Below are 12,844 nucleotides of genomic sequence, written 5' to 3' on the forward strand. Positions count from 1 at the left end.
AAATATATATTTTTATTGATTTTAGACAGGAAGGGAAGGGGGAGAGAGAGATAGAAACATCAATGAGGAGAGACAATCACTGATTGGCTGCCTCCTGCATACTCCCTACTGGGTATCGAGCCTGAAACTTGGGGCATGTGCCTTTGGCTGGAATCAAACGCAGGACCCTTCAGTCCATAGGCCGATGCTCTATCCCCTAAGCCAAACCAGCTAGGGCCATGTACATTCTTTTAATATTTTAATTTATGGTGTTTACTTTCTTCCAGTTTGCCTGTCTCAAAATTTGGCTATTCCTTTAAATATTTAAAGTGGACCCTGGGTCACTAGGGTGACTCAGAAGCTCTGGGAATGTGCCCGTGGTCAAGCCTCCCCTCCCAGTAACACTCTAAGAGAGCTGCATACAAATGGGATATCTTTAGCCGTACTGTATCTCCCACTGCGCCCCTGTTGGAAGCGCTCATTGAGCATGAGGACGTGAAGCTTCTCCTTTTAGCTTAAGCCCCCGTCCCTCTGCCAACTGGCTGCCATGGCTGAGGCAGTGGGAATTCCCAAAGTACCCAGGCTGTGTGGGAAGATGGCCAGCTCAGACCCACTGCTTACTGCACCTTTGCCATTGTCACTCTTTTCCCCTGCTCACATTCCCTGTTCCTCACGGTCTGTCTGCTAAGTCCTACCTTCTCTCCGGGAAGCCTTTTCTAAAACCCTAAACTTGGTGTTTCCTGCCCTCCTTGAGTCTCCCACATGTACTCCAGCACGTTTCTCATGTTAGTCTTGTGTTGTTATTTATGTGTGAGTGTGACTTCCTCTCTCTACAAGACTGTGAGCTCAATAGAAGCTGAGGACTTTTAGTTTATTCTTTATGATCCTCCCCATGGTGGCTAGCACAAAGTAGACAAACAATAAATATTGGTCAAATCGAGCAGTGGAAATTGGGGAGCCCCCCTAGGACAAAACCTACCATACTCTCTTCTGGCAGCCAAAACTTGCCCAAATGCCCTCTGCCTGCTGCAGCTTAAGTGGAGCTCAGCGATGGATGGGAGCCTTCTGCTGGCCGCCCCCTCTCCTCTTACATCCGTCATCAGAGGACTGCTCTATTGCTCCAGCCTCTGCACGAGGGTAGCGTGCAGAATGCCGGGGTCCTCAGATCCTCTAAGTAAGGAGTTTCTTCTTACTCTGTAAGAGTCAAAAGGCTTAGGGTTCCTGTCCTGCTTCTGCCACCCATTAGCCATGGCAGCTACCGCCCCTCTGGGCTTTGTCAGCTCAGACAAAGGAGGCAGTGACGCCTGCCTTCCACTGGCCATCACAAGGCCACTGATGGTTGTGAAGGAGCTTGAAGTCACACAGCAATGTGCACTTCTAAGGTGTTAGTATATTGGATTTGAGTTAGGTTTCGTAGCCATAGTGTTTGGCCAGGTACTTGGAGCTGGCAGTGACTGTAGGGATTATTCTTCTTGAGGAAAAAGACCAATTCTTTTTTATTTTAGATATTAAGTGATTCAAAGACTTCCACATCACACTGGTTGTTAGCAGTAGTATCAGCACTCAATGCCCAGTCCCCTGACTTCAAACCTGAGGCTGTTTTCACTCCATCAAGGAAAATGCCCTGAAGTGTGTGGGGGGGGAGCGGGTTAATTTTTTCACTTCCTAAAGATGATCATCAAGACATTTTTGGGAGGAGGGAGATAGATGATGCTCATTTATTCTAAGTCGATGTCTGTCTACTTTTAAGTTCCATTCCTGTTACTTTCAAACAGACGCGAGCTCAAGAGCATTGAGGAAGTCCAGCAGATTTCTTTGGAAGACGCCCTTTCTAGCCAAGAGGTTGACGTTGCTTATATCTGCAGTGAAAACACCAGCCATGAGGACTACATCAGGTGGGTTTCAGTGCAGGCAGCCCTTGCACGGTAGTGCAGGACTATCTAAGTGACTGGGCAAGCTGAAGTCTCACCAATGGGTCTTAAAAGTCAATGGGGAAAATTACAATGGATCCATCACCTTTAAAAATTGTTTTTTGGGGGATGAGTTGGGTGAAGGAGAGCAAAGAGAGGAAAATGGAGGATATTTGTAATAATATCAACAATGAAAAGATGGTCAAAACTTTCCTATTGGTTATAAATGTATAAGGAAATGAAAATTATAGTAAAGTTAATACTTCTTTAGTCTACTATCATTTAAAACATTAGAAATATTAAGGATGAAAGTGTTATGTTTCTTTGTAAAAAATTTATTGAGAGTAATTTGAACAGTGTTTGCCTTTTTCTCATCATATAACTTAGGATATAGAGCCAGCATCTTTTCCATGCCTTAGTGAATTGTCATTGTTTTTTCTAAGTTTGGATAAGCTTCAAACATTTTATCCTTTGCACTTTCAACATGTGAAATATCTCTGAGAGCTCCTTTACTATGAAGTGGTTCTGCCATGAGATAAATAAGGAAGTAGTGGTGGCTTCAGTGCAGGGAGATGACTGTTTATAAAGCAAGAGAAGCGAAGTGTCCCCTGCCCCACCTTTGAGTGAAAAGCCTAGAACAGTGTTCTCATCCTGTGGGTCATGACCCCTTTGGTGGTCGAATGACCCTTTCACGGGGGTCGCCTAAGACATCCTGCATATCAGATATTTACATTACGATTCATAACAGTAGCAAAATTACAGTTATGAAGTAGCAACAAAAGTAATTTTATGGTTGGGGTCACCACAACATGAGGAACTGTATTAAAGGGGCGGGGCATTAGGAAGATTGAGAACCACTGGCCTAGAGGCCTTCAGGCATTTGGTGGGATTGAGCCTGGAAGGTGGAGCCCAGGTAGGATGTAGCCAGCTGTCTCCCTGCATCTCAGCTTCCCTTCCAGGTCCTTATGTTGAACTGCATCTGCTGCTCCCAGGAGCAGGGTGCTCCCTCTTTATCAGCCGATTGTTGTTTGGACAGAGTGTGATTAGGAAAACCTTTCTTTGGTTTTTCTTAACCTTTTTTGGTACCAAAGTGGTGTTTTCTTTTAAAAAACAAACAAACAGTGATCATTTAATTATATGCTTATACAGTTGACCTTTGAACAACACAGGTTTAAAATGCACAGGTCCACTGACATGTAGATATTTTTCAATAAATACATTTAAAGGTTTTTTTGGAGATTTGAGATAATTTGAAAAAATTTATAGACAAGCTATGTAGCCTAGAAAATATCAAAAACTTTAATAAAAAGTTAGGTATGTCATGAATGCATAAAATACATATAGATAGTAGTCTAGCTTATCATTTACTACCATTACATATACACATATCCTATATAATAAAGAGCTAATATGCTAATTAGACCAAACACCAGAACGACTGTCCAGATGATATTCCGGATGAAGCTGGTGAGCTGCCAAGGCTGCGAGGGCCACGCCCCTTTCATGAATTTCATGCATCGGGCCTCTAGTCTATTATAAAAAGCCAAAATTTATCCAAACTTACTCACACAGGCACAATTGTAAATGGTACCATTCTCAATTTGGAGAAATGTAGACAAATGTAATGAATAACTGAATACAATTAACTGTGGAACATACTAGATTGCTATAATAATTTTGTAGCCACTTCCTATTGTTTTTACCATGTGCTCAAGTATTTCACGTATCCACTTAAAATGCCACATGACACTGATCATCTCATGCTGAGCTACTTATCTCTCTGGCAAATCGCCTGTCACAGTGAAAAGTGGTGCCTTGCAGGTCTTGTGTATGTTTCGTTGTGTTTAGTATGAATCTGCAAACCTTGAATGAGACCATGGGACCCATAGGAAATGCCACTGGTGATGCTGGAGGGCTCCCAAGAAGCTGAGGAAAGACATGGCATTACAGGACAAAGTTGAATTGCTTGGTGTGTACCTCAGATGGAAGTCTGCAGCTGCAGTTGCCCGCCATGTCAAGTAAATGAGTCCGGCATAAAGAAAACGTGTGTTTTGAGAAAAGAGAACCGTGACACTATTGCAGCAGACACAAAAACCTTGCACTTTTTTCTGAAATACCATTTTACCTTGAATTGAAGGGACAGGATTCTTATAAGAAAGGACAGGACCAACTGGGACTTTGGCCAACAGATCAAGACAAGAGCCCCTTCTGTGAGGCTTGCAGCAGTGGTGCCCTGGGAGGGAGGGAGGGAGCTGCCCTCCTCCCCTTAACTCTGTATGCATGCCTGATGGAGCCTGGACCGGAGCCTCTGAGAGGGAAGCTCTCCAAATATCCCAGCTCTGAAATGAGCTACTTCCCTTCCTCCCCCCAATGAAACCCCGTCCAGCAGGACAGGGCCAGTGGGACTTGGAGGAGCAGATGAAGGCAGTTCTTTGCTGTAGGTGTGTCGGGTGTGAACTCTTCAGCCAGCCACTTGACCCTTCTTGGTGAGGGAAATCGGAAAAACAGGCGTGTACAGGCAGGCAAAGGGGACATGATTCATTCCACACCAAAACAGCCATCACAGGCTGGTCAGTGACAGCTGATTCACATGCTCAGACAGGTCCAAACAAAGAAGGCACTTTTCCAAACAGTAACATCAGCATTTTGCTACAGAAAGGCGCGCTGCTCAGTGTGAGGCCTGCAGCGACCTTGCAGCTACTTAAAGAATCTGACCTGAGCTCCCCCGATTAATCTGACCTGAGCTCCCCCTGAGCTCATGGTTAAAGCAGCCTTAAATCACCCAGTGTTTACTTAGCCGGGGCCCCACCAAGTGGCACTGGCCCTCAGGATGGGAGTGAGCTGAACGCCTCCCCCTAGCTCCACAGCAGGCCACCGAAGCCCCCGGGGGGGTGTCTTCAAAGGGGTTGTGCTGGAGGTCCCACACCTTAGCAGTGCCTCCTTCCCCCGTGGGGCTGAGCTCAGCAGGACGGTGTTTGTAGAATTAAGGCAGCGCTCCGTACAGGTCCACAGACAGGGAGCGAGCTGCAGACCTCCCCTTAGCTCTGCAGCCATGCCACCAGCGGCCCTGGCAAGGGAGTCTTCTGTTGGAGTGGTGCCTGTCCAGCCTGCAGAAAGGGGAGAAGTTTGGCCCCTGTTCCAAAGTTGCACAGTTAAATGACCACCTGAGAGTCAGCCTATAGATTCTCCAGAAAAAAGAGTGCTCCTCAGGTTCCTGTTGGGTGCAACTAACGGTTCCTTCTGCCAGACTCGAGCTTGGCAGGGTGGTGTCACCAGTATTTGGAGGATGGGGTTAGTGCACCTCTGCTCCCCACGCAGCCCCTACCGCCCACACCTGGTGCTATAAGGAGTGTCCAAACGTGGAAGATGGCTCCCGAGGGCAATGTGGGATGCTGCCTCAGGATCAGGACCTCAGTGGTTAACCTTCCAGATATCTTTCCAGAGCCACACCAACTGGATCTTCTCTTATGGCTTCCGTATGCCTGAGACTCCTTCCCTCAACCAGAACCCGGGTTAGTGCCCGAGAGCCAGCTCCTGTGTTTTGGCCCTTTAGGAGAGCTCCTGGGGTTCTAGAAGACTCTCTTCTCTTTCCAGGAGACAGATTCCACACTGATTTTTTTTCTTTTAATATATTTTATTGATTTTTTACAGAGAGGAGAAGAGAGGAATAGAGAGCTAGAAACGTCGGTGAGAGAGAAACATCGACCGGCTGCCTCTTGCACACCCCCTACTGGGGATGTGCCTGCAACCAAGGTACATGCCCTTGACCGGAATCGAACCTGGGACCTTTCAGTCCGCAGACCGACGCTCTACCACTGAGCCAAACCGGTTTCGGCTCCACACTGATTTTTGCTGCCAGATGCTATGCAGGCTCTTCTTCCTTGTCTTGGTGCTATAGTTTGGGGGTCTTAGTATAGGATTGAGACCCCCCCCCCCCCAGTACTCAGAAACGACTTTTGCAGCTGCGCTATCCCTCTGACTACTCAGCTGGTGCCCCTGGGTGCAGATGACAGCCCTCTCCATGTATCTGTCCTTCTTGCCAGTCTCTGTGTAGCTTCTTCTATAAATTCTTGGATATATATAATTCTCCTGTTCAGCTCTCTTTCCGTTGGTCCTTCAGGTTGATTGCTCCACAATTTAGCTATAAATCTGGGTTGGCATTGTGTGTAGAGGTGTGTGTAGCTTCCACCTGTTCCCTGGGCATCTTGGCTCCTCTCCAGGCTTTCTTTTGCTCCACAACCTCTCCAGCCCAAGTTATTACCTGTTTTGTTGATAACAGGTGTGAGGTGCTATGTCATTGTAGATTTGATTTTCATTTCCCTAACAGCTAGTGGAGTTGAGCATCTTTTCATATATCTCTTTGCCATTTGTCTGTCTTCTTGGGAGAAAAGTCTGTTCAGTTCTTCTGCATGTATGTGTGTATATATATGTTTAAGATATTTCTCACTCTTCATGCCTTTATTTTTATTTTTTAAATCTTTATTGTTGAGAGTATTACAGATGTCTCCCTTTTCCCCTCCATTGTCCCCCTCCGTCCCAGGCTTTCACCATCTTACTGTCTGTGTGCGTAGGTAAGACCTTTAGTTAACATCTTCCCATCCCTTCTCCCCTTCTAACCTAATGAGCTTGCCTTTATAGCTTAATTTCTTCTTTTACCTGGCTTCATTGATAATTTATTCTTTGTCATTAGTTTTTAACAGTTTTAATACTATATGCCTTGAAGGTATTTTGGACTGAGGTAATTAGGTGTTCTGTTTGCTTCTTAAGTTTGTGGATCTAGCTCTTTTCATAGGTTTGGGAATTTCTTGTTAAGTCTTTGACTTGGCTCTCTGTTCCCTTCTCCCTTTCTTCTTCTAGTATGCTTATTATTGTTATACTAGTGGCTCAGTGCACAAAATTCATACACTCAGCTTGCAACCTTTCCAATCGGGGACCCCTTGGGAGATGTCTGACTGCCTTCTTGAAATCTGGGATGTTGGTTCCTAACTGCTCACCTGCCTGCATGCCTGATCGCCCCTGACTGCCCTCCCTTGCCAGCCTGATATTGCCCCCAGCTGCTCTTCCCTGACAGCCTGATCTTGCCCCCAACTGCCTTCTCCTGTCGGTCTGATCACCCCTAACTGCCTCTGCTTTGGCCTCCACCACCATGACTTTGTCTGGAAGGAAGTCAGATGTCTGGTCTAATTAGCATATTCCTGGTCAACCCGGTCTAATTAGCTTATTACCCTTTTATTAGTATATATTGCTCTTTCTGATGGAGTAAGATAGTTCTCCTACAGTTTTTTTCTTTCTTCTTTTTTTTTCCTTAAGTCTCTTTCTTCTCTCTGCATCATTTTTAGATTTCTACCTTTTATATTACTTATCTTTTCCTCCATTCGGTCTGCTCTACTTTCTATGCTTGTTTTTTGTTTTAAAGTTTTAATCTCTTTGGTAAAGTGCTCATTTTGTTCATTGATTTGTTTTCTGAGCTCATTAAACTGTCTATCTGTATTTTTTTTGCATCTCATTGAGGTTTTTCAGAAATGAAATATTGAGTTCTTTGTCCTTTAAATCGCATATTTCCATATTTTTCAGTTTGTTTCCTGGAAATTGTTCATTTTCTTTCCAAGCTGTCTTGTTACTTTGGTTATTGATGGCATTTGATGGATTTCTTCTCTGACTAGGCATCTGTGTATGAGTGGCCTTTGTCCAGTAGATAGATATGAAGAAGTCTTCCTATTATTTTCCAGTAGGTAGCATTAATTCACAAGTTTTTTAGGTCTCTTGCACTTCTCTGGCTTTTCAATCTCTACGTATGGTGGAGAATGGAATATGGGTGCCTCCCCTATGATCCGATCATCCCAATCCCAGGCTACCAACCCTGCAGGGAAAATACAGTGGGCAGTGGGGCTCCAAATCCATGAAATCCCTGTGCTGTTTTTCACAGCTGGACACTGCCACCTGGGTAACTGCAGTGCATGAGGGTATGTTGTTCTGGGGCAACGGTTCTCAACCTATGGGTTGTGACCCCTTTGGGGGTCAAATAACCCTTTCACATGGGTCGCCTAAGACCATAGGAAAACACAGATATTTACATTATGATTCATAACAGTAGCAAAATTATAGTTACGAAGTAGCAACAAAAATAATTTTATGGTTGGGGGTCACCACAGCATGAGGAACTGTAGTAAAGGGCCATGGCATTAGGAAGGTGGAGAACCACTGTTCTGGGGTAACCTGTCTGCCTTTTAAGTTGCTTTGCCCCACTGGTAATGGCTACCTTGGACCTTTGTGGAGTCTCCTTTGTGCCCCTGATTCCAGGACCAGTCACAGAGCCCATCCTTTGCTCAGGCAAAAAGTGATTCTGTGGTACCAGTTCTTGGGTTTGCAGATAATGTGCTCTACAACCCAACCCAAGGACAAAGGGAGGCAAGCTCTAGGAGTCTTCAGGATGGCTGTGCTCTGTGGTTTTGTTTCTCTGTCTTCTGCATGCTGACATCCATGTAACCATAGCTGCACCTCTATGCTGTGTACCTGCTCAGGTATCTGGGCTCAGCCACAGCTCAGACTGCCCACTTCTGCAGCAATTCCCCCCAATTGTTTTTGTTTTTTGTTTTTTTTTTTGCTCCCCCCAGCTGAAAGGAGTTTCAGCCACAACCCAATTTCTCCCCTTCCTGGACTGAGCCCCAATGTGAGCTCCCCAGCTATAGGCTGTGTCTGTGGCGCAGCTCAGCATCTTTTTCTCCATGGTTTGCTCCCATTTGCCCACCTTTAAATGTCTCAATACATGACCTCTCGGGTGTATTTGTGCATTGAACAGGGAATCTCTGGTTAAATTATAGCTGTTCAAATAGTTTAAACTTCAAAGGGTCATCTCTCATGCCACCATTCTTCTGATGTCATTCAACATTTTCTTTTCTCTAGCTATTGTATTGTAAGAATACATAAAACATACAAAGTATGTGGTAATAAGCTATTTATATTGTTGATACAGCTTCCAGTCAAAGTTAGGCTAAGAGTAGTTAAGTTTTGGGGGAGTCAAAGTTATATGCAGATTTTCAACTGTGTGTGAGATCTGTGCATTGTTCAAGGGTAAACTGTAAATGTTTAGACCCTAGACCAGTGATTGGCAAACTGTGGCTTGTGAGCCACATGTGGCTCTTTGGCCCCTTGAGTGTTTAGTAAAGGCCAGCTTTGGAGTACCCTAATTAAGTTAATAACAATGTAACTACCTATATAGTTTAAGTTTAAAAAATTGGCTCTCAAAAGCAATTTCAATTGTTGTACTATTGATATTTGGCTCTGTTGACTAATGAATTTGCTGACCACCACCCTAGACTATCTAGAGAATAATGCCCAAATTTCTGAGCACAGCATTCTAAATGCTTCACAATCAGGCTCCCAGCTACTAGTATTACCTCGTTTTCCTTTACTCCCTATAGCTCATGCTGAAATTCTTATCATGATTCAAATGAACAAAGCCCCACAAAATGCCCAAGCCCCTGCATATTCTGCATAAAATGAAATATGCTCATTCCATTGCACCTGAAAAATGTTTACTCATAATTCAAGAGTCGGTTCAGTTGTTGTTAGTGAAATCTTTTTAGACGGCCTCAGACTGAGCTAGCTGCCATGGGTTTTGTAGTTTTCATTTATAGCTCTCATGTGGTAACGCAATTTAGCTGTTAAACGTGTCTTTATTTCCTCTCGAAAATAACTGGTAAATAGAACCTGGTTGAATATGTGAGTGGTTGAATAAACAGATTTTTAAAATTATCACATAATCATAAAGGCATTCTCTTACAGCATAGTAGAAAATAATGTGAGGTACAATTCATCACCCTTATCTTTTGGTTTTGACTCACCTGTATGGCACATTTGCACACCTAGACTTTTGTCATTTATAACATTTTGTACTCTTTCATGCCAGGCATTTCAGGGCAGCTTATTTGAAGTATATTCTCTCCATATCTCTTGTTTCCAAAGGCAGTTCCTTAATGCTGGCAAGCATGTCCTTGTGGAATACCCTATGACGCTGACTTGGACAGCAGCTCAGGACCTGTGGGAGCTGGCTGAACAGAAAGGTGATGTATGTTCTATCTGTCTAGAGCACAATTCCTCTTACTGAGTTACCATCACTAAGAATTCTCTGGTATCTTTATTCCTTTATAGTTTATCCCCATAACAGATATATTACTGATACAAAAGACTCCCCACACTCTCCACCTCACTACTCGAGATGCATTAAAGGAATATGTTGAGGGCCAATAGGGTGGAGGGATGGTGGGAATTTGTAAACTTTTTTTTTTTTGAGACTTGTCAGCTTCTTTTACTCTAATTAAAAACATGCATTGGTTTCAACCTGTGGTAGTATCATGATATGATTTTAGTTTTATTCATATGGTATTTATTGTATATTGCCAATGGAAAAATGCCCAGATCAGAGTAACTAATTGTTTTCTATTCACATTTTATAGTTTTTCTTCTTCCTTAAGGGAATACTATTTATAGTATTATATGCTAGACTTCTTGTTAATTACAAAAATTGTCCCTTTGTAATGAAGAGCTCTGCTGTTCCCATCCTAACCAAATGACTGCTAATATGGATCATTCTGACATTGTGAGCCATTTAAATTAAACTTTCAGTTTGCAGGAAACATAGGGATCGAGGTGACACCAAATAGTAAAATCATACAAACTAGAATGTGGAATACTCTGCAAGATAACAGGCTAAGTTTTTTCAAGAAGATACGCCTGCATGTAGTGAGTATCTTCCAAAGAGTACAAGACGAAAAGGAAGAAAAAAGAGTAACTTTACATAGGAGAAAATAGACAGAAACTGCCTAAGCCATGTGTCATGATATAGTGATAAGTCATGTTAATGGCATGTACTTGATATCATTTGATGAAAAGTGATTACTTTTTTTCTAAAACACATTACCCAGGCTAATTATAAGAAAAACATCAGGAAAATCCCAGATGAGAGTTATTCTGCAAAATACCTGACCAGTATTCTTAAACATGTCAAGATTATTAAAAACAAGGAAAGCTAGCCCAACTGGTGTGGCTAAGTGGTTGAGTGTTAACTTGCGTGCCAGGAGATCATGGCTGAATTCCTGGTCAGAGCTCATGCCCAAGTTACGGTCTCAATCCCAGTAAGGAGCATGCAGGAGGCAGCTGATCAATGATTCTCATCATTTATATTTATATATATCTCTCTCTCTCTTCCTCTCCATTCCTCTATGAAATCAGTGAAAATATTAAAAAAAAAACCAAGTCCCATTTGTTTATTTTTCTTTTGTTTTTCTTACCCAAGAAGATATATTATAAAAAATATTTCTATGAGAAATGTCTAAGATTTTACTACCTACGTTTTCTTCTAGCAGTTTTTCAAGTCTCACATTTAAGTCTTTAATCTATTTTGAGTATATGCTTGTGTATTGTGTAAGAAGTTTTTCTAGTTTAAATTTGTTGTACATATCTGTCCAATTTTCTCAAAGACATTTATCCTTTGAATGCCAATGTGGGGACTGTTAAAAACAAGGAGAGCCAGAGAGTGCATTACTGCAAACAGCCAGCAGGGGGAGCAAGAGATTACAAATTTTTGAGAACAGGGACAAACCTCTTTAATTTGGAAATTATACAAATAATCCCAGAGATGATATATTCCCAAAAAATTTTTGGTAATCCCTCCTCCCTGGGATTTTTGTTTTTTTTTTTGCCTGGATGAGAGGTGAAACTCTCCTTTACAAAATAGTCTGTAAAGACTGGGAAATGTGCCTATTTTGTTCAATATTCAAAACTCAACAAATAATCATGAGGAAAACAAAGAGGAAAAGAGCCCAATGAAACATTTTCTGAAACTGACCCTAAGAAATGCAGACCTATGAATTATCTGAAAAAGCATTAAAAATAACTGTAAAGGATTAAAAGTGACTCTCTTTAAAGTATTAAAAATTATTCTCTTGGTCAGCTAAGAGATACCACAAACAAACAAAAATCAGGAAAACGGTATATGAGCAAAATGAAAGTATATCAATAAAGAGATGTAAACTATAAAAAATACCAAACAAATTCTGGAGCTGAAGAGCCAACAATAAGAGTTCAACAACAACCTTGATCAACCAAATGAAGAAAAAAACAAACTTGGATGGGTCATTTGAAATTTGATTCATAAGGACAAAAAGAAAAAACAATGAAGAACAGTGAAGAAATCTTTAGGAATTTATGGGATACCATCAAGCAGATCAATATATGTCACAAAGGGAAAAGAGAGAAAAGGGCAGAGAGCTTATTTAACGAAATAATGGTTAAAAACTTGCAAAAATTTGACAAATGAAATTATATACAATTTCCAGAAACTTAGTGAACTTTAACTAGAATAAACCTTGAGTCTCACACCAAGACACATTATACACCTTCAAATGTCACGAATAAGGACAGACTCTTGAAAAAAAAAAAAGCAAGAGAAATGTGACTCATTATATACAAGAAAGCTCCTTTAAGATTATCAGCAGAATTCTGAGCAAGAACAATGGACAGATGTATTCAAAGCATTGAAAGAAAAACAACTGCCAAACAAGGATGCAGTATTGAGCAGAACTGTCCTTCAGAAATGAAAATAAAACTAAGACTTTCCCAGACAAGCAAAAGCTGAGTGAATTAATCACCACTAGACCCACCCTAGAAGAATTCCTAAAGGATGTTCCTTCAAATTTAAACAAAAGGATACTGGGCAGCAACAAGAAGGCATACAAAGTTTTAAAAAGAGCTCCCTGGTGAAGGTAAAGGTAAAGACAAATAAAGAAACCTGTAAGGTAGAAAGACTGCAGAGGAATGGCAGCATGAGAAGTTGCCCTGGTCTTTCTTTTTGAAGTTACAATAATTTGAACAGTTATAATTGAACAAAGAATTCCCTGCTGAATACAAACACATCTGAGAGATTTGTGCATTGAAACACCTAAAAGTGGGTGAGT

At 42.0% G+C, this 12,844-nt stretch overlaps 1 protein-coding gene across 2 annotated transcripts in view; it reads left to right on the forward strand.

Moving 5' to 3' along the window:
- BLVRA (biliverdin reductase A) overlaps positions 1 to 12,844 on the forward strand; it is a 52,225-nt gene that overhangs the window by 14,561 nt on the left and 24,820 nt on the right. For both annotated transcript variants that reach the window (XM_036424567.2, XM_036424610.2), the window contains 2 exons: positions 1,755 to 1,874; positions 9,855 to 9,952. In XM_036424567.2, coding sequence (XP_036280460.1) covers positions 1,755 to 1,874; positions 9,855 to 9,952 — 218 coding nt within the window. The remainder of the gene's footprint in view (positions 1 to 1,754; positions 1,875 to 9,854; positions 9,953 to 12,844) is intronic.

Source organism: Pipistrellus kuhlii, unplaced genomic scaffold (assembly GCF_014108245.1).
Source record: "Pipistrellus kuhlii isolate mPipKuh1 unplaced genomic scaffold, mPipKuh1.p scaffold_m20_p_10, whole genome shotgun sequence".
Taxonomy (NCBI): domain Eukaryota; kingdom Metazoa; phylum Chordata; class Mammalia; order Chiroptera; family Vespertilionidae; genus Pipistrellus; species Pipistrellus kuhlii.